At 42.4% G+C, this 22559-nt stretch overlaps 1 protein-coding gene across 10 annotated transcripts in view; it reads right to left on the bottom strand.

The window, feature by feature from the left end:
• Positions 1-22559, bottom strand: part of FREM1 (FRAS1 related extracellular matrix 1) — a 102217-nt gene that overhangs the window by 24500 nt on the left and 55158 nt on the right. For 4 of the 10 annotated variants that reach the window (XM_077345089.1, XM_077345091.1, XM_077345090.1 and 1 more), the window contains 6 exons: positions 21011-21152; positions 20287-20482; positions 16689-16953; positions 6095-6509; positions 5458-5659; positions 3677-3821 (listed from right to left, as the gene is read on the bottom strand). In XM_077345089.1, coding sequence (XP_077201204.1) covers positions 3677-3821; positions 5458-5659; positions 6095-6509; positions 16689-16953; positions 20287-20482; positions 21011-21152 — 1365 coding nt within the window. Of the gene's footprint in view, positions 1-3676; positions 3822-5457; positions 5660-6094; positions 6563-16688; positions 16954-20286; positions 20483-21010; positions 21153-22135; positions 22195-22559 lie in introns of those variants that run through there. The other 6 variants (XM_077345102.1, XM_077345093.1, XM_077345094.1 and 3 more) reach the window with 6 other exon arrangements.

Raw genomic sequence — 22559 nt, forward strand, 5'->3', positions numbered from 1 at the left:
TATTATTTTTGGTTATGCATCACAGCCCCTCCTCATAGTGTTGACTATGTTTTTTCAGCACAGTGTTTGAAACTAGCTTTGCAGTGATTTTACTTGTGTGACACTACTGAGGACGCTCCTTTTTTAGTCTCCTCCCCTTTTTGGCTCACAGTCCATAGTCCACCAATGGGAACTCAAGCACTTGCCATTGATTCGCTGCCTGTCAGTGATCATGTGAACATGCCATTTGCCCTGGCAATTGAGCCAACTGTATTGCTATGTAAATCAGTCAGATTATTTATTTATTTTTGCATTTATATTCTGCCTCTCCCAACAAAGTTGACCCAGGGCGGCTTACAATATCCCATAAAACAATTAAAAACTAACACTGGGATTCTCTGGTCCCACCTGAGGACTGGCATCCCTATCTTCCAATCAAATGCACAATATCACACACAATTGCATAGGTATAAGCCACCTTAAGGGAAAGGCTAGGCTGATATTCAACTGTACCTGAGTGAAGGCAACAGTACAGCACTGAAGAGGTATAGAAGAACGAATAAGCTTGCAGGCATGTTAGAGCCAACTCCACAGGCTCCATTTATTGTCACTAGTTTGCCATCTATGATTTTTGGAACAATTCCCATGGATATAAACAATTTGCAGTTACATCCTCTTTTGATGAGCACTGAGACATAAATAATACCTATATCCCAATCTCAAGAATATCTGCCTACAGGTTTCACACTTCAGTGTAAAATTCATTACCCTGATTTAAAACACACACACAAACACACAAGCACATTATTGTGGCTGAATAAAGAGACATCTAGTGGCAGATTTTGGAAGTGAAGGTGCATAATTCCCTTCCTTATGCTACAATTTCAGTCTAGGATGGTATTCAAAAAAGAGAACAGAATATGCTTTTAGAGGTGCCCACCTTGTTTGCTCCTTTCAAGGTTCAATCTGGTTTGTTCACACTGAACCTACTACCTAAAGATTATCAGTTTCTGTCTTCTTAGCTAATTTCAAGTCCAAAGGAGTTATAACAGAACAGCCAGAGAAGTGTTACTAATTGTACACGGTAAACAAAATTTTGTCATCTTTCTTAGTTTTGCTGAAAAGAACATGAGTAGATGGAAGCCAAAGAGGGAGATATCTCAGGATCCAAATGTTTAGGTACAGGTTGCTCATTACTATTTGTCATCATCTTAAAGATACACACAAAGCAATTTGAAAAGGGTCAGAGAACAGTATTGAGAATACATCTCAACTCTTTTTGCACTTTCTCTGTTCAAGGACAAAAAAAAATCTTGCAGGTCATGAATATAATACAGTGTTCTCCCCATCAACAAGCATGCTGGGGAACTTTTAAACAAGTTCATGTTACTCTGTAATTAGAGTCACCAACCTCCAGGCAGCACAGAGTTCTCCTATAAATCTAATTGATCTCTAGATAAACAAAATCAGTTCATTTATACCCAGCTGAAGACCTTCCTTTCCACAGCCCCACACCCCCCAAATTACCAGATATTTCTCAGCCAAGAGCTGGTGGCAACTATATCTGTGAAGGGACTAATGAAGCTCAAAACACAGCGTATAGTTGAGAAAACAAACAACATCTCACCAAAACCACTTCCCACTATACTTAGACTTGCAAGTTGCGATCCCTGAAGTCAAAAGAAAGTTTATAGATAGCTTTTGCTAACATATTGGTAGCATACTATTAGGAAAATAAAAGGCATTGGCTTTGAGGGCACCTTTGATTCATGTGGCATAAAACCCTCAATGAAAATTAATTCTTATGTCTACGGAACAGGGACTCTGGTGCCAATCCAGAGTTAGAGTGACCTCTAGCTGTCAAAATGTGCAAATAAGTACTTTTCTCCAGTCACAATTCAGGCATGGAATTCCACAGCATTTAATTTCCAGCAAGCCTTTCCCTTTATGGGCCCATGCCATGCTATTAATCATAGTCACCACTCATATAATTTCTACAGTGCTTCATGGTGAGTAAAATGCTCGATGAGCCTTATCCTGCTCCATGCAGCCTGTCTGAGCCACCCATAGCATTGTGGAAGGGGTAGCTAATCTTGTGTTTGAAGAGGTGCACATATTGTGACGTCTCATCCATATTACAACTGGATCTATTAGGCCAGTACAAAGCTATGCAAACTTCAAATCCTGCAGACAGTTTAACCATATCCATATAACTAAGGCTAATGTTTCTGAAATCTCAGTTGCAAGAGCATTCTTTTCATGATTACTTCAGTCGTTCTAGAACAGATTTCCCAAAATAGACTCTGTGGTTCAACCACATGGTTGGATACAATCTTTATTTCTTCAAAACATTCACAGTTTTAAAAGAAACAAAATGGCTAAATCTGATTGCCTTTCTCAGACCAAGTCCTTTTGTTTTGTATGAGAATGTTAATTTTCAGAACGAGAGAGCTGTGTTGCTCCAAAGCTTGCTGCAGCAAAACAGAAGCTGCTTTAGTCCAATATAGTCCATTATCTTATTATCTGTCTTTTATGATGTAGCTAAAAGTGATGCTAAGAGACAGGCTGCATGGGGTACTGTCTTGTAAAATGTTTCCCATAATCTGTTTTTTGTTTTTAATAGAAAGCAGATACAAGAAGCTACATTGTGGAGCAGAAGGTTATAGAGGGTGGAGGAAGATCCTGTGGGATAATTTTCCTGTCCATACTGCCATGAGATGGCATGCTATGGTGGATGGTGAAGAGACTATACCGTAAATCAGGAAGACTCATGATGTCATATCACCTCTGGCTAGACCTTGCAAAGCCATGGTCTGTCTGCCTCAGCATTTCCATTGCACTGTGGGGAAAATATCATTGCCCTTCCATAAAGCTCAGAACAAAAAAGAGAAAATATCCTGACCCAAACAAAAGTCAAGAACCTAAAAAGGTCAAAATGAGGGAAATGAACTTAAGCCTATGCAGGGTAGAACACAATTTTAAAACATGTTACCTGGTCAAGGTAAGCACTTTCAGTGTCCAGTAAGTGCCTTAGAACCAGGAGCCAACCTTCATCCTAAGTATGCTGATGTCTTATGCTAAGGCATTAGTATGCATGTATGCACTGATTTTATTGAGACTATGTTATAAGCCTTAGGTTTTTAACTTAAATAAATATCAGTACTATTTTTAAAATTAGGTTCTGTCCTACATAGGCTTAAGTTTATTTCCCTTATTTTGACCTCTTTAGGTTCTTGCCTTCAGTAAAGTTGACAGCAAGACTGTTGTTGTTGCTGGTTACTAGGAAGAGAGGATTTAAAAAAAAAAACCCAAATTATAGCAAGACTGAAGGCCAGATATCCAGCCCTCTTTTCTTCAGTCCTGCTACAACTTACATTTTGAAATGCTTTCCTCTCTGTAGGCAGCAACAGCATCATCTCTTTCCAGCACAGTCAGTGAGTTGGGTGCAGCTGAAGAGGGAAGGCAGGATGGTTTTCACCCATTCTCTCCTGCTGCTGCTGGTGGTTATTGAGGGGTCCCCTCAGACTCACAGAAGAAGCATTCGGGGCAGCAGAGAGAAGTGGGAAGCAAGAACCTTGTGCTACACTAATGGAAATTGTGCACTTCAGGGGAAATTTCCAGTCAATCCAAGCCAGTAAATTGGATAATTTAAGGCAGGAAGCAAAAATGAGAGTATTTACGGAAAGAAAGCATTTACATTTGAGGTGCCACAGACATTCCATCAGGATTAGTAACTTGAAACTCCAGGTTGTCTGAGTTTCCCTCCCGGTATGAATCGATGATATAAAGGATGGTTTTGCTTCTTAAATCCTTTTGGCTGAATTCTTCCTGAATAAATCCACCTGAAATAACAAGGGAAATACAAAAAGGACAAAATATCAAAGCAGACATTGTATGTATGTGTGTACAGTTGGTTACATACAATGCGCATACAGTTGGATTAAGCAAATTTTGGGATTCTAATTGCCGGCAAGAGAACATACCGCATACATTTTGGACACCACAAGGCCTTGTGGCTTATATGGGAACCAGGAAATCTTTGTGCAAAGAGAGGCACAGAAGTCTGACAGTTCTCAAGGCTCATTCCCATGATGATAGGCCATCGTTTGTTTTTTTCCTTGGAACAAAGCCAGTTGGTAGCAATGTTAGTTTTAAAAGCCAGAAGAAAAGTTGTGGGAGGTGCTGTTCCCAAGAAACCAATAAACCCCCAAACCCTGGGTTGAAGTGTGGGGATGAGAGTTTGAGCAGGCTTCAGCTAGGTGGAGGATGAATGTTGCTTATGCCCTGCACCAGTACACAGAGCACTCAGATACAACCCAGAGAAACAATTCCACAAACTTTACATATTAGCTTTTTCTAAGCAATATACTACTAAGATCTATTTGGGTTCTTTTGAAAAATTAAAGAAAAGCTTGCATTGAAAGTAGTTTTTGCTTTTCAAGAAACTTGTAAAGAAGACTCAGACAGTAGTTTTCTTGCTCCGTGGTAGAAGAGCTAGATGAAAAGAAGAACTGTTTTTTTAATACCCCACTTTTCACTACCTGAAGGAATCCTAAAGCAGCTTACATCTTTTCTCTTCCTCTCTCTTCAACAGACACCCTGTGAGCAGGAGTAATTTAAAATTTTGAGAGGCCAGTAGCACCAGAACCAGTTTAAGGATTCGTAAGTCCCTAGTAGAGTATAATTTTGGTGGGAGCAACCAAACTGGAGGCAGAGGGGCCCTCCATTGTGGAAACGGGTGTCACTCCACGTTTCCTTAAAGACAGGAAAGTGGGGAGGAAAGAAGCTACAGACCTGATCCATGCGGGTGAAGACACTGTGCAGGACCCTGGAAATGTGGGGTCCATAACAAGTGCTACATGTGCTGCATGGATAAACCAGCCCTGCCTGTAAGTGGGTTTGAGAGAGTTCTAAGAGAACTGCTCTACAAGAGCAGCTCTAACAGGATTGTGACTAGCCTAAGATCACCCAGCTGGCTGCATGTGGAAGAGTAGGGAATCAAACCCAGCTCTCCCAATGAGAGTCCACCACTACACCAATTTGGGTCCTATAGCTCTTTGGATACCCAACAACACTTTCAAGGCATAAGCTTTTGAGAGTCAAAGCTCCCTTAATCAGATACTCTTGTATCTGATCTCTAAGGTGTTACTGGACTGGAATCTGTTTTAAAAAGTTTCTTCTGAAATTGTGGAAGAGAATGAGATTATGAATCAAAACAGGCAGAACCTATACATTTCAGCAAAGTTCTAACTATATATTTCCTGACTCCTTCTCCTGGCAAAACTATGTAAAGATAACTTCTTGCTCTGTTAGAATCATAGAATCATAGAGTTGGAAGGAGCCATACAGGCCATCTAGTCCAACCCCCTGCTCAACGCAGGATCAGCCCAAAGCATCCTAAAGCTACTTTAAGAGGAAGCTGTGATACTACTCAATAGAAGACAAACTATATTAAAAGGAGGTGAACTGACATAATACCTGTTGTTGTATTTTGTAAGTAGCCATATTTAGGTCCTCGTAAAATTCTAAAAACAATCTGGTCATCATGAACACCACAATTTGATACCTTTAGTGACCTAATGGTAATATAAATGCCATAGTTGCCATTCTTCAGAAGTTCCACTTCTGAAGCACAATGGAGGTAGACAATTTCTGGTGATGCTTTTACTGTACCATCCACCTAAAAACAAAAATTAAATATAACTGTTACTTATATTAGATGAAGAGGAAGAATGCAACAGATTCCTCTTTGGCCAAAACAGCACAAGCTCTACCTTGTGGAAAAAAAACACTTGTGCTTTCTCACAGTCAACACAAGGGATTTGAAGGGCACTGATATGATTAACCTAATCCTACACTTCCAGGAAAATTGAAACTCAACACACGTACAATCCAAGGTGACCTAGTTACTAGAAAAGTTTGAAAGAGGAATGTAACTCCCCCCAAATGAAGACTAAATGTGTACCCATAGATGAGTGAGGTACTTCCAACAAACAAGATACTTGGTATAATAGCAGCCCTACATACTCTTATCACGAGCAGTCAGGAATGTGAATTTACATTTGTAGAATGCAATCAGAGTACATTAATATATGTATATGTGAGTGGAACTTGCCTGAATGATGAATGCCAAAGGCTCTGTTTGCACCTTGCCATTTACAATGAAGCCTTCGTTCACTCCATCTGTTGCCACAAATGTAAATCTGTCGATCCGAGAATCCCCTCCCCCATGTTTGTAAGCAATGTTCAGATTGTCCACATCTTGCTGGCTGAAGCTTTGCTGCCACAGCCCAGACTCTCTGTTGAGCAGTTGTCCATATTGTGGAAGCTGTGCTAGAAGAAAGGAGAGGTTTTGTGGAGCTGTATCTGGATCTGAAAGCTGTAGAACATCTGGAGAAAGGAATGCCATACCACCTTCAAGTAATTGTAACCCTTCATTCTTGACCACTGTGGGAAGTGCGCGATCAACTGTTTCCAGAATGACGTCAAACTTTCCATGTTTAATCTTTAGTCCGTTGCTGACGATGAATCTGGCAAAAAGAGGCAAGGTAGCCTTCAGCATGTGCCCTTGTTTCACCATCTACTGAAATGAAATATAACAAACACCTTTACTAAAGTGCTTGCTTTTCAGTAACCTGGAGATACACGTCAAGACCTCAGTAAAGTGGTTCTTGTGAGGCACGAACTCAGACACAGCGATCCAAAGATTTGTAAACCAAACTAACTCCAAAAGTTAATTGAAAGTTGTTGGAAATAACTGCTGAGGATGTATATAGATTATTCTGGGATGTTTCTTTTAAACAACACAAAGTGTTCCAGAAATATTATACATTGACGGTAGGCCACAGATTACACAGGAAATTCTGTAGCATAATATTGTTTTTCCTAGAACTGGTAGTCCTTTTCCACAGATGGTCTCCCTGTTATCATTTGAGGCATGCATGAAGAACAGTTTTATCAGTGCCGTGGCGAGCCCAAGGTCACCCAGCTGGTTGCATGTGGGAAAGTGCAGAACCGAACCTGGCATGCCAGATTAGAAGTCCGCACTCCTAACCACTACACGAAACATGCACAGCACTGAATGGAAAGTATATTACATGAATCACAAATACATACATACTGATGTGTACTATTGCTATGATTATGTAAATAAGGGAGGGAGGATATATTTTGGCTCCTAAAGGACTGCAAGAAAAATGTCCTTCCATTTGCTTATACATTATTCACATGATTGTCTAGAAGAGAGTTCTTAAAGTACATACAAACTTGAGGTAGAACAAAATCATTTGCAAGTGTCCCAAATGCTAACCCAGTGGACTTAAAAAAAAAATCTGATTTGGATTAGGTAAACAGCAGAAAAACAGCAGATGAGGAAATTATACTTAACCTTTTCCTTACCTGCTGTTTCTCTGATCCAAACTGTCAGGCAACTGAGATTTTTACCATTTTGTATTTATTTATTTATTTATTTATTTGTTTGTTTGTTTGTTTGTTTGTTTGTTTATTTGCCGCCGCTCTTCCAATGTTCCCATGACAATTCAAAGGATAAAACCAATAAAATACAATAAAAGCCCATAAAAACACCCCTTACAACAATGAATAGATGGCAACCTCTTATTCAACCATTCTGATTTTCATTCCTCCCTCCCTTATCAACTGTTCAACTGGAGGACCATGATTTCTTCTGCTGGGAGCTCTCAATTATCCTCCCTCCAAGTACCTCCAAGTGATTGAATTGATTGGTGCATATCCTGTCATTTAACCTTATCCATAGTTTAAGCTAATAATATTTTATATGACACAAAATAGCATCATATTGTCAGTACGACCATTTCTTATTTATTGGTTTATTAGATTTATAAGATCACCCCTCTTGGCCCCGCTGTCTCAGGACAGTGTACAACCATTAAAACCTATAATAACCTTTAACCGCTCCTGCGGAGCGGATAAAATAAAGCAGTAAGGGCTGTGTGGGCGGAGAAAGGGCAGGGCCTGTCCTTGATAAAAACTGTGTAGGTGGAGAAAGCGCAGAGCCCCTCTGAGTGCCACTTGGCCCGCCCTGGACTGGCTGCACAGATAGTTTGCTGCAGGGAAAGGAGCAGGGATGCCACATCAAAGACATGGCGGCCCTACTCCTATCACGCCGGCAAACCATGGGCCTTGCTTGGGGAGGGGGAGGCCAGGAAAGGAGCTTTCCCGAGCCTCCCCGCCATCCTCCCACCCAGGCCGCACTTGCTGCCCTGCCTGCCACTACCGCGGCCAGCTGCCTGCATCGAGGCGCCACGCCACGGTGCTGCTGCCTACGGAGGGGCACCTTGCGCCCCTCGCCAGCCACACCAGAGCCTTGCCGCCACCATGATGGTCAAGGTAAGCCCCCCAGCCCCCGCCGCGCCACCCACCCAACGCCCACCGTCCCAGCTCCGGAGCCCCCCCAAACTCGCCCCCCCACCGACAGCGCTCAACACACATTTGCCCCTTCCCAACAACCCGCCCATCACCATCTCCCCCCCAAATGCTTGACGATCACAACCCCCTCCCCGGATCCCCCCAGCCACTCACCCACCCATCGCCATCTCCCCCCACCCCCTATGCCGCGGAGTTCCATGCATGGTAGTTTAGCTCTCCCACGGCTGGCCGGCCCCCAGCCGCAGTCAACACGAGGAACCACGTATGCGCAGAGTTCCGTGCATGCCTGGTTGCCGTCGCCCTCACCCCCCGCTTGCGCTGTCTGCCAGCCCTACCAGCACCGTTGGCCACCAGCGGCCCAACCCGCCGCCAGCTAACAACCTTCGGCCACCACTGACTATGCGCGGGGAGCGTCCTCCGAGGGCCGCCCCTGCTCTGCCCGTTTTTATAAATGGGCTTTAATCTTAGTATATATATAATCAGTTAAATTATCAAACCAATTGGCATCATTGCTCCCAGGCCCCATCACATTAATTGTCATTATTTTCCCCACATTCTCACCACATCAAGGATGCCTGGTGGAAGAGCTCCATTTTGCAGACGCTGTGGAACTTGCTGAGCTCCGACAGGGCCTGTGTCTTCTCTGGAGGCTCATATGGGTTGTGGGGAGAGGAAAGGGAAAGCGAATGTAAGCCACTTTGAGATTCCTTCGGGTAGAGAAATGTGGGATATAAGAACCTCCTACTACTACTACTACTCCTCCTCTTCCTCTTCTTTGTGCAGCAGCATACAATAATATAGTTTGGTAGGCATCAGGTTGTAAATGATCAGGTCCTTCATCTTCAGGAAAAGTCACAACTGATGTATATGCTATACAATAACTACTTACTATGCATATTTTGTTGTTGTTTGAAGAGGATAAGGTTGGAGAGGGCTGTGGAAAGTGCATTGTATATCAGGCGCCCTCATATGATACAGCTGACACTCTTGAAGTTGTAACAGCTTTGATATGACTGAGTCTAGGTACCTTCTTTTGATTAATGACATTTGGCAGTGCAATCTGTGACCTATGGTTGCCAGGTCACCCCTGGCCACTAGCAAGGGATAATGGGGTAAGGATTGACAGATCCAGGTTGGGAAAATCCTGGAGATTTAGGGGTGGCGCCTGGGGAGGAGAAGGACCTCAGTGTTGTACACCCTCCAAAGCATCTGTTTTTTTTCCCCAGGAGAATTGATCTCTGTTGTCTGGAGATGAGTTGTAGAACCAAAGGATCCCTTCCCACTTGGAGGCTGGCATCCTTATGTGACATTCTGGTCAAAGAAACTACAGCAATCCTAAATAACTCTTTTCTACTGATTATTAGGAGTTGACCAACTTGCATGAAGGCGTTATGCCATCAGACAGACGGGAATGAGAACAGATAGGCCAAACATTTTATAGAAATAAGGAATACATTGACTGAAAGGCAAAATTCTATTCTGGGAACACTGCACCAGCTGCCTGCAGTGATCTAACACTTGTGCCAATGGGTTAATGGATGTCCTGTCATTAGTTCAGTTGTATCAGAATGTCAGCTGGCGTAACAGAAAGTTCAGGAATATGTAAAGACATACTGAGGATTTTGAATGATGAACTGTAACAAAGGGCAGAACTGGGGTCAGGCTGCTTTGTTGACTTAGGCAAAAAATAACTCTATCCATTCTTGTACACCAAAGGAAAATTCATATTTCCTCCTGATGGTTTTCTTAGTTGCAGCCCCCTTTCCTTGTTCCACACAAGCAAACAAAAGAGACTTTGGTTCCATTAGCTTAAAAGGAAAGATCTAATCTGGAGGAAAAGCTGGGGCAAATTATTTTTTGAATATAGACCATGCTTTTCCAAAGAAGGTGGGTCAAGATTCCCCCTAGAACATTTTCCTTGGAGGTATGTTGCCCCTGGAATTCTGTACTACTGACAGGATCTTGTACTCCTAAGCATCTTAAGGTTGGCTGTAGTTAACAGTGTAAATATATTAGCGCTGTTGAATGACATCTGTTTTGCAAAGGTGAAAAGCCGTCATGACCCAAAACTCCAATAAGTAAAGATGAGGATAGATGCTTGTGCTATAAATTTCAAAGGAAAGCTAATAATTGTCATGAAATTGATGTGCATAGATAGGTTCTCCTAGACAACAGGGTTGTTTGTTTCAGGGAAATGCCATAATCCTCTCCTCTAGCATTCTGTTTATTTCACACTTAGTCCTGCCCCATGTTTCCCTCAGGAATAGGAAGCAGCCAACATTCTGATCACTCTGATGAAATGTGTGTGTGTGTCAGTGTGCACATGTGGGGCGGCAGGGGGAATAACCCTCAAGCTTAGTTAAGAGAGCAAGTCACATGGTTTGATTTCACCATTACCAAGGTCTTCTTGCTTTCTGCAGTTCCATGGCAATGGAGCTGGCTGCAGGACCTACCATCTGTCATGGCATTTAAAACATAAAAATGGAATCCAAGGCAGAGCCAGCTCATTACAAAACTGAGCCGGAGTGTCAAAATGGAGGACATTAGCATGTTCTTTTAGCATCCTGCTGCCAGCATCTGATGTCAGATTGCTAATCACTTGAAGTCATCTGTCCAAAACAAGCACTGCCAAATCCTTCTTCCAGGCCAGCAGCAACAAACAATGACTAGAGGTTTATGATGGAATAAAGTGCCTTAACGGACGGTAAAAATCTGATCATTTAAAAACCCCATTTAATTAAATGTCACCAGCCATCAATGTTTTATTTTTAATAATCTGCCACAGTATTTATATCTCAATATATAACCAAATTCTTTGCCAAATCCTAGCAGCCAGGAACATCATTTACTGTGATTAAAACAGACATGAATATTTTTCTTTCATTAAAATCATCTGTCAAAATGCCTGGCCTAGGTTTATACCAGTACCATTTTCATTTGCAGGATTCTACACGTTTATCCATAGATGTCTGTGTGACATATAGACAGTCTTCTACTAGGTTAGTTAAGCAAAAGCCTGTATATATATATAGTGAATGTGGCTTCAATATTTTTTAAAAATTCTGTTCCCCCCCCCCCAAAGCTTAACATGGCTCACTTAATTGAAAACAAGAAAGTGCAAATTTATTTATTTAATTTATATACCGTCCTGAAAGCTGCAAACTGATAAATCACTGTTGGCACATATTTTATTTCTTTATATGCTTTTAAACCGAAGAACTATGTCAAATTTAAAGTTTTTATATCTTACCAGAAAATATTGAATGAAATAGATTTCAAGCAAATTAGGGCCTTTTCTACACTGGTATTTTCCTTCATTTTCACAATGCATTATTGTTACTTTCCCTCCTTCCCTGGATGCATGCAAGTGGCCATGCATCATTTCCCACCGTTCTGCTTTACCACCCTTCAACATTCAGTTTGCATTTGGTTTGCATTTTACCAAGTTTTTATAGACAGCTTTTGCCACAATTTTCTCCCTTTCTTTGCTCCCAAGACAAAGTTAATTCAAATGTTCAATTTGAAATTTGTGCTCATCCCTCCCCTCTGGAGGCCAGTCCTTCAGTCCTCTGCAACCTACACTGTGATCAGTCCTCCCACTCTGGACCTTCTATCTCCCTTCCCCTTCCCTTCATTGGTATTCCATCTCCAACGACATGTTTTCATTATTTTTACATTGGGCTATAGATCTATCCAAAAGCCATGATGAGTGCTAAGCTGGTACAGCTAAAGTTTAAAGGGATGAGTGCCTTCTGTGTAGAATGCTTACTTCAAGAGGGGCACATTGGCCTTCAAGCCAATCTTTCTACTTGCTCTGTCTCCACCCAGCTGAGATGTGTATGTTCCTGGCAGGCTGTGAGAAGCCAATAAGCATTTCATGGATCAGCTGCTCTAAAACAGGATCTTTAAAACAATAAAACAGGTGAATGGAATTGGCATGAGACCAATCTAATGGTCATTTTTCTACTTTGGATTTCAGGACAGTCAATAACTCACTTCAGAGGGCATCAGGCTGCAGATGTAAACATCCCCCCTAGTTTTGTATACCAATCCAGTTCAATTTTTTCTTTTTTTTAATATAATTTTATTGTTTATTATTATAAAGCATTTACAGAAAAATTGTGAAGAAAAAGCGACCAGCTGATATGGTTTGCCATCTCTTTTAACATAGATATTCAGTTCCCATCACATATTATTCCTAATCTAGAAGTTTTTACCATTTTTCTTAGCCAAGTGATTGTTAATTCATATGAGAGTATGATCTGTTATAAGAATACATTCTGTTATTATCTTAAATGATATTAGGTCAGTCTCCTTCATAAATTGGCCCTGACCCAAGAATTACTACTGCCGTCTTGTTAATACCTATGAAATATGGTTTGTCCTCCTCTTTTAGCATTCATATTGACATACATATTCAATTCCCATCGCATATTAATCCTGATCTAGGAGTTATTACCATCTTTCTTAACAAAATAGTTGTTGATACATAGGAGGGTATAATCTATTATAAGGATATATTCTATTATTGTCTTAGATATAAAGTCAGTTCCCTTCATATATTGGATCTGTCCTAAAGATTACTGCTACTGTCTTTCCCAGGAAGCCAGGAAAATACTTCATTGTTCTACTCATCTTTCGGGTGGACGCAGAAAATGAAATTGTGCTTTTTTCCATAGTAGAGTGTTTCTGATTGTCCTTCTGTCAGGGCCAAAGAAATCTCTTACTTGATTCTTGCTTGTAGTCGCCTTTGAGGAGGCTCTGAATCCTTTGTCAATCTGGATCTCTTCCTCTGGTCGCACAGGGATATCTCCTGATAGCTTCCTAGTTGCTGTCGCTTTTGAATAGACTCTTTTTATTTTGCTGATCCAAATCATTTCCTGCTCTGAATAGACTTCCAGGTTTTCGGTGCTTTCCTTCCTTGAATCTGTTTTCCCAGGTTCTTCAAAGGTACTTTGAGTTTTTACATCTCTGGCACTCTCTCCCTCCAGTTGATTAACTTCCAGACATTGAAGTTTCACTTGATTTGTTGTTAGCTGAGCTACGTCATCAGCTGGTCTCTCCGGACCATAGACTCCATCCAAAAGCTCCCCCTTAGTCCCACGAATTTCCTTTTCCAGCTTATTGACTGCTTTCAGTATCTTTGAGTTTCCTTTGCATAACAAATGGAAAAGCTGTGCCTTAGTTAGTTCTTCCATAGTTCTAGGCAGTCACAAACTATAAACAGAAAGTCTCGTGAGGTCTCGCGGGAGCACGAGCGATCCCAAATTATCAGTTTGTCGATCTCCGTATCAAGTCAAATTTCCCCACTGAACTTTCACCAATAAATCTTCAAAACACTCTCTTTGTTTGGTTAATGGGTATAATTAGCTGGGAGTCTCTCACTCGGCGAAAGAAGGAATTCGCTTGTGAATTGGTTGAGGGGGAGGGGAGGGAAGAGCTTGTGGGAGAAGAGAGAGAAAAGCCAGAAAGCTTTCAATTCTTACTGTTGCAGATTCCAGCTTCTGTCAGCTTCTGCACCTGTCGATCTGGTAAATGATGGTCTGGGAAGAATGTAAGGTCAGCTGGTCGTTTCAAGCTTGTAAAGTTGTTTGTGACAAAGACGCCATCGTGACCTTGAGCTCAGGCCGCTATTAATCCGGGGAGTTTGGTATCTCCCCACGGATCTGTAGGACCCTCAGGATGCCGTTCCCGGTTCCTGGGGCGACCGGTGAGCAGATTTGCGTATCTGCTCAGGTCAGCCAGGTGCAGAAGCTCCTGACCCTCGGCATGGCTTAAGAGCTGAACAGAAGTCCAGCTTCCTTATGGCGCCATCTTCAGTCGTCCCAGTTCAATTTTTTCTGTTTCATAAAACATTGTGTTAAGCTACAAAATGTTATTTAAATATGTTAAAAGGTGGAGCACGTAACTTGTGCAGTGATGCGAGGAGGGGAAGGACACATAGACCCTTGTAAAGTTCGAAGCCACATAAATGTAGTTGAAACTGGACATGACTTTTTTCAAAAGCCAAAAATTTAGATTGGAACTAGGCTGTGGGAAGGGGGAAAGTTATTGGCTATACCAGGTATCAAACAAGAGGCTTTTGCATGTGAAGCCTGATGCAATCCACAGTGATCGACTTTATCCTACAAAGATGGCTACCTGAGAGTAAACATAACACAACACCTGTGGGCATCATCTTTCAAATGAACATGCCCATAGCACAATTAACCAACTCGGAGTTTAATACCAAAGGCAACAGTACACCCTCCACCAAACAGAATCCAATTCTTTTCATTGAGATGCAGAGTATATACCCTGTAATTTCATGGAGAAAAATCAGAGAAAAAAGAAAGGTGCAGAGCCCATACTCAACATTTAAATTAAGTCATACTGGCTCAAGTACAATCAAAAGCAGAAATAAAATGTGTGTGCAGAAAAGGCCAATGTTAGTTTCAGAGGAAACAGAACATCTTAAATGAGTTTCCTTGCTCAAGATGCATACATAGTATGTACTGTGTACAATCTTTTGCATTGGAGAAATCTTTTGCCCAGGGATACATTCTTATTAAAAGAATACATACAAAACATTACGTGCATGCAATATGCCCAGTTATTTGTTCAACCCTATTCTCCGATCACAATAAAAGTACATTAGTTTGAAATGTCTCCCTCACTTCTGAAAATCCACATCAACTTTCATTCTGATATCTCATTGTTTGGAGGAGATACTAGATCACATTGTAGCTTGCTTTTTAAATAATTACTTGAAGAACAGGAGCAGGTGTCAAGGTAGTTTTAAGAACTGAACCTGAAATATATGTACTCTGGTTCGTTATGACAGCTCTATTGAGTAGCTGCCTTACAAACAGGATGTTGAATAGGTAACTTCAACTGAAGGTTCCACTCTGCCTCCCCTGACCAGTTCTATTCGGTTTATTCATTCCTCATATTTGTCTGTCACAGTTCTTTTTCCAAAATACAATGCAAACTGTATAAAATACAGTGAGTTTGAGAGAGAATCCCTGGTTGAAGAGCCAATGCTGTGTTGTGGCTAAAGTGTTGGACTAGGACTAGGCTCCAATTAGCCAATCAGGATGAGATTATTTGAACAATATAAGAAAGTTCCTGATCTAAATATGCTAACTACACATCTCCTCTGATGCCCCCTGTAGAATATTCTTCATATCCTTTAGAACTGGGCACTCAGAAAATCTTGTATATTCCAACATTTTACACATAGAAAACAGCAAGGGACATTCCACACGTCATAAATTTAGCATCATACTCACCCCCCTCGGACACTATATTCTGGGCGCTCCGCATGATGTCACCGACCTCGTGTGTCCAGCCGGCAAACTACTTGCAATATCCGCCATTTTAAAGTGCAAGTTGGTGAATCCCCAAAAGTGGATTCACCAACTTAAAAAAGTGCTTTTCTCCAGTGGACAACCAGCAGACTACATGCAAAAGAAATGTATGGAGGCAAAGAAGCGCTATCTCTGCCTCCAATGTCCCACCCTTACACCCATCTCCCTCTCCTTTTTTCTGGGAATGGAATTTTTTTTTAAGGTGAACTGTCTGGAGCAACGAATAGGTATACAAGCATGCAGGCAAAGCCAGAAATATTTTTTCCCAAAAGTTAAAACACAAAGCATGCCTCTCTAAAGCCCCCCCCCCCCAATCAAGAATGAGATTAATTTTTAAAAAGAGAACTATTAATTTAAAAAATTGGCAGGCATCATGGGACCTTTAAAAAGGGGGAAAGGGAATTGGCTGTCTGGCTTGATTGACAGGTGGAAGACAGTTGCGTATAAATCACATTGCTCTCTTCTGCCATTTCAAACAGGCATGTGGAGGGGGAGAAGCACAAAAAGGCGGCAGACTACAGCGAGACTGCAAGAAGGTGAGGAATGGCCGGAAGGCATGATAATATTTAGCACTATGCCATTCAGCTGGCCTAACACTATTTTAAGAGACGTGTAGAAATGCCCCAAGAATCCACATCAAACAAGGATATCTTTGTACTCATCATAAGAATAAAGTTTTCCCTAGTTTCCCAGCTTTGGTTTTGAATACTTGGAAATTTTCGGGCTGAAACCTGAAGAGGGCAGGGTGGGCTTAATTGGTTTTAATGCCATGGAGTCCACCTCCACAGTGAACATTTTCTTCAGGTGAATTGATCTCAGTCATCTGGATATCAGTTATAATCCCAGGAGTTCTCCAGTCACCACCAGAAGGTCAGCAACCCTAGCTGCCCCTGTTTTCCAACCAATTTTACTAATAAAATGCATCATATATGTGATAGATTCTTTAGAACTTACTTGAATGTATCTCTTGGAACAGCTGCCTTGCTATTATGGACATAGCAGACTGCATGGTTTGCTACATCCATTTGGCTGAAACTTGTAATGGGAACTCCAGGATAGCGGATATGCTCAATCTGTCCATACTGTGGTGGAGATGTTATTACATAGAGGAGCTCTTCTGGTTTCTCAGTGCCATCAACTGCATGGAGGACATCAGTCATCAAGTGTCCTCTGTCACCCTTCAGCACAGTCAGGGGTCTCATGAAAACTGCAATGTTTCCTACAGGAACCATGAAACACAAAGTATTAATTTGTTTAGGAGAAAGGCATAAGGATAAGGGTAGAAAATGATCTATATATGTGGTCCATACCAGTGTGACATGATCAAGCCTTTAATCATTTATACTGAATAGAAAGTTCTCCCCAACCTGAAATGGTATAAGGATGTTGGTTTTAATGTATTTTAAATTTTAATGATATATTATTTTAATTGATGTAAATTTAACTGATGTGAGCTGCCCTGAGTCCATTCAGAGACGGGTGGCATATAAATTAAAATATAAATAAAAACAAATGATTTTTATAGCATTCTATCAGTGTGCATGAAGATAGTAAAATCCTACTTAAATCTGGTTCACAGTACTAGTGGTCATATATACTACCACATTGAGGAAGGGCAGGAGGAACTGGACAGCACTTGTAGTGAACCATCCTGTATCTTGTCTGGCAGGCTCAATTTCGCTACGTAAGCTATAGCAGCAAGGCGGGTATAAGCAAAGCACAGGAAATGCCCAAAAGATGTCACCGGAGAAAAGATCCAGAACCAATGAAGCACAAAGCAGTCTGTAAGAATCTGTGAAGGCACTCACTAGGTTTGAAGACATCTAAAGTACATGTAGTACTAGCAAAAATCCAGCTTCTGCTGAGGAGTAACATCCTCCCTTGGTCTGGCTGCATCATGGCACTGTTATAAACTGTCTTTGTGCATGCATGCTTTTGTCACAATTTTTGAGTAGGTGGCTTGAGCACTGAGTTAAATCCAGTTGGGGAGAAGCAGAGGCTGTGTGCTCACCTCTACATTCTGGGGACCCCCATAAGGGGTGTTTGGGGTAGAGACATTCAGTGATGTACCCAGCTTGGGGGACATCAGCTAGATGTTGTACCCTGGTGGAAACTGAGCCATACATTGGTATGTGCCCATGTGGGGTCCCAGGACTTATCCTTTCATGGTGTTCTCTCAGCAGGCAGCTGGGGCAAAGTTGGGTAGTATGGTTGACAGGTGGGTCGCTGGATGCTGGATCCATGTGCCAATGCTCCTGGGGTTATATTTAACAAAGCTTTGGCTCCTTTTCACTCCAGGACTCTTAGGATGGTGTATTCTCTCCTTCTGCCTTGTTCCCTTCTCTGCCTCTGGGGCTGTAAAGGTCCAACTTTACTAAGGAGTATTAGGGCACATGAACCTGCTTACTTCACTTTTCCTGCAGTCATAAATGAAATCATTATTACAGGACTCAGAGGTTATCTTCTCCTTCTGAGATGAGCTACAGCCAAGGCCAGTAGCATCTTAAAAGGAAGTTTTGACTCTTAAAAGCTTATCACTTGAAAATCTTTTGTGTCTCTAAGGTGCTACTGGTCTTGAATTGAACATTTCTACTGCCATCCAAGATGCCATCCAAGACTGTCATCTGAGAAGGTATCCATGATAATAATATATTTAGCTACTAGAAGTACATTCAGTTATATTGATCAATGTCAGTCTTGGAGTTCCATAATCCTATTATGCATGGCGGCCACCGTTCCCGTGTATGCATGGGGGTGGGGCTCCCTGGCATATGCCAACACCCCGGCATAGTGCGCACACATGCGCTGTGCTGGGGCAGGGAATCCTGGGATGCTGCCCTCAGTGGCAGCGGCCAGGGGGGGGAGTGGGGAGGGGCCGGGCCCCCACCGCACACTACGGTGGGGTGGGGAAAACCCATGCTGGCTCTGTGGCTCCGCAGAGCTTGCAGGGGAGTATGGTGTCCCTAAAGGGACACCGTAGGTTGGGGCCGGGCGGACTGAAAGGCCCGGCGCTGGCGATTATGCATGGCACTGTGTCACGCCTCCGCTGCCACCTCCCAAGTTGCCAGAGCAACAGGACCCAGCAGCTGACTCAGATCAGGCTGAAGAATCAGGGGAGTCTGATGAGGATGCTGGGGAGGGCTGCTCCAGTGAGCCGGGACTGGCTCAGGAGAGATCGTGGACACTGACACGCCAGCAGCAGTCTGCATCAGACTCTGAAGAATTGCCCGAATGGCGCAGGCGACGCCATAGGGTGGGGTTGGCAGAAAGCCAAAGGAGCCAGAGGCTGCAGGCGAGCTGTCAATGTAGATGGGGCCCAGCTGGAAGCACTTTGGGGGAGGACGAAGTGAGTCATTCCCCAGGTGCAGTGAATTAGCTGGGCTGCATTTAAGAGTACAAAACAACAGACTGCTGTGTGGATGCAATTTATGCGGACACCCTCCAGACCGTTTTTGAATTCCTGCATTTTGTCTGACTCCCTCCAGCTCCTTAGACTTCTGGCATCAGTTTGACTACTCTTCTTGTATATTGGACCGACTATTTCTGGCTTCCCTTGGCTCCTCTGACTCCCGGCACCAGTTTTTCATGACGCATTTGGTAAAGTGGAACGACTTTGTTCTGGCTAGGCTTTGCAGCCCTGGCTCCTCTGGCAAAGTGGACACTGGGAGTGGCCATCTAGGACAGCATACGCTGGCATACCCCAGCACCTGCCCACGGTATCCCGGGACTGCGGAAGTTCCCGCGTTCCGATGACGCAGGCCTTCTGTGGCCCTGAGCTGGGCCATGCCTGCGCTGGCAGTGCGGGGGTGCATAATTGGGAATTTCTCCCTCTGCCCTGCCGCTGCCAGCATGGGCATTCTGGCCCATGCATAATGGATCATAGTGAGTAATGGATTTTATTCCCTGGTTCTTTAGAGCAGTGGTCCACAACCTTTTAAAGGCTGCGGACCAGTGGTGGTGGGGAGGGCGATCCCCTGGTTCCCACTGGAAACGCACATGCGCGAAAGTGCAGCGCATGCGTATTTTCGGCCACGCATGGCGCAAACGTGCACGCTTCCCTCTGTCCCCTTCCACAAAAAGAAGCTTGCCAGGCCGCAAGCTAATCGGCCGCTTTTGCGAGCGATTTGCTTGCGGCCTGGGAGGTTTCTTACTGCTGGGGGGGGCAGGAAGAGGGAGCCGCGGCCTGGTGCCAGGGCCTTCGCGGTCTGGCGGTTGGGGACCACCGCTTTAGAGGATGCTTCTTCTTGATCAGTAGACTTGGAGCTTCTCTCTGCAGGTCCTAACATGCCCTCATTCTCATTTATGGGGGTAGCTCTGGTATGAGTCTTCTCTCCTGTGGAAGATTTGCCCCAGTCAAGGGCTTTTCTAAGATAAATCCTGATATGAGCTGACCGCCATATCATGAATGAACTTTTCACATAGGTTTCTATCACAGAGATACTATCCAACAAACTGCTCATGCAGCCTTACTTTCTTTATCCCTATGCCTGTACTGTGAACCAATGTTTAGAAGGAAGCAATAAAAGAATCTGTAGTGATCAGAAATAATTACCCTTTTCTATGTCTTTAATGGTAATATAGGAAACCATGACTGGGGATCTGTTTTCCCCATCCCACAAACGAAACATAAAATTGTCATGCAGTTTTGAGCCAATTGCTCCTGTGTGCACATATCTTATGAAGTTCATGTCTATGTCTTCCTGGGTACACTTCATTCCATTTTGCAGGGTCACCCATTCATGACCTACCTAGAAAGAAAAACTGATACTAAATAAACAATATACAGTTTATTAGCCAGATTTTCTACAAATTATTCCTGTGGCAGGTGAGCAAACTACTATTCATTGTCATTTTGCCCTTTTCTCAAGGAGCTTGGGGTAGATGTCAACAAATTTGATGTGTCTATTGTAAGGGATAAACTTGATAAACTCTGTTACTGTAGTTTATAATAATCGTTTGGATGCAGTAAAATGTACATATGATCCATATTAGGCACACTGAATAAAAAGAAAACACAGTAGGATACCTCCAGGAATGGGTATACTTTCTGCAAACAGCTTCCTCTGAAAGAAAACTACTGGTACCGGTTTCTCTAATGAGAATGGGACATCCAACACTGGATTATTATGAGGACCAAGATGAAAATTATCTTTGTTTTCACAGTGCATTTCAAGTCATAAAATACATTTAGGAAAGAGAAGGATTAAACTCTTTCCCATTCTAACACAAGAGAGCAATTTGGGTTTTGTTATTGTTGTTGAAATATAAAAACTGACCTTGAGCTGAAGATGTCCATTTTCTGGGACTCTTTCAAATAAATAGTAAATTCGTTCCCTGGGGGTGTCTTTATCTTCAGCTGACAGAACAGCACTAGAAATAATTTGGGCTTCCCCCATATTCACCTCTATTTCACCCTTCCTGAAACAACAAACAAAAGATTCCACATGTATTGTTTTGTTTAAAAATAGGGGGGAAATTGGACAGGAAAAAGAAATACTCAAAGAAAACATCACCCTTCACCTACAAGTTTCAAATGCAAAACTAGGTTATGGAAATGGAGATGAATAGTAAAACTTGCAGCAAGATTAACTCAGGTTCCCACACTATCAAGTGTAGTATAATTAATGACCACCATTTCTATATGCAGTTATAATAGGAGTTCTAGATGGCATCAACACTTTTCTCCTTCTCCCCACCCCTCCCCCGGTTATCGTTCCACTTTTATGAGCTGTTTTTTCTTTCTTTTCTGGCTTTTGTGCTGGAGCAGAAACACAGCCACTTTTTGCTGCTGCTATTTCACAATATTCTCTGGATGACCTGTATTTTGAGGTGTGCTGGGAAAGAGTTCCAATGAACAGCCTTCAAACTGCTTGCTATGGGCCTGCTATTATGCCATCTTCAATGGGAAACATTTTCTTTTCTACCATTAAGTGATATTCCCGGTGTCATAATATAGTCACAATAATGTATTTAAACTCAAAGAATATTATGGAGGGCAATATTCACCAACATGTGGATCCTTCATTGTAATTCTAGGTGCAGCCAATGCTGAAAGGGCAACAACTGAATTGTAGAAAATAGCCCTAGTGTGAGACCACCCAAAATCTTTTTCTCTCTATTAATTGCAATGAGTTATTTAGTAGAAAACTGATACACCTGTATATTCTTAAATGCAGCCAAGTTGGCTAGTGGAGCCTGCAGAATTACAAAGTAAGCTGTGCTTGCACTAAACATATTCTGTTCTTGACTGGCCCTCACTGTTTACCATTTCTCCCAAGTTCTACAGTCTAGTCTTTGCTTGTTTCTGTCTCTCTGGGTAATTCCGCACATTTAAAAAAATAGTGTTATGCCAGCAAAATGGCATAATGCTAAAAAATAATGTGCCTCTGGCCATTCCTCACCTTCTGGCTCTCACTTTCCTCTGCTGCCTTCTTGCGCTTCTTGGCACTTCACACACCTGCTTGAAATGGTGGAAGAGAGCAATGCACTTTACCCATGACTCACCTCTGCTTGTCAATCAAGCCAGGCAGCCAATCATCTTTCTCTATGTTTTAATAAGTCCACAATGCTAGCTAATTTTTTTAAAGTAAAACTTCTCTGTTGAGATGCCTATGCATAGATGCATAGTGCTTTTTAAATGCCACTCCTTGGCAATCATGAGCCTTGAAGCTTTTAAAAATTAATCTTGTGCCCAATTTTTTTGGGGGGTGGGGGGGTGTTAACTGGTGGGGAATTTTTTTTTTTTTGCTTTGCCTGGATGATTTAACACCTATTCATTGCTACTGGCAGATTGCTTTTAAAAAATTTAAAACTCCACCCCCAGGA

Source organism: Paroedura picta, chromosome 7, assembly GCF_049243985.1.
Source record: "Paroedura picta isolate Pp20150507F chromosome 7, Ppicta_v3.0, whole genome shotgun sequence".
NCBI lineage: Eukaryota > Metazoa > Chordata > Lepidosauria > Squamata > Gekkonidae > Paroedura > Paroedura picta.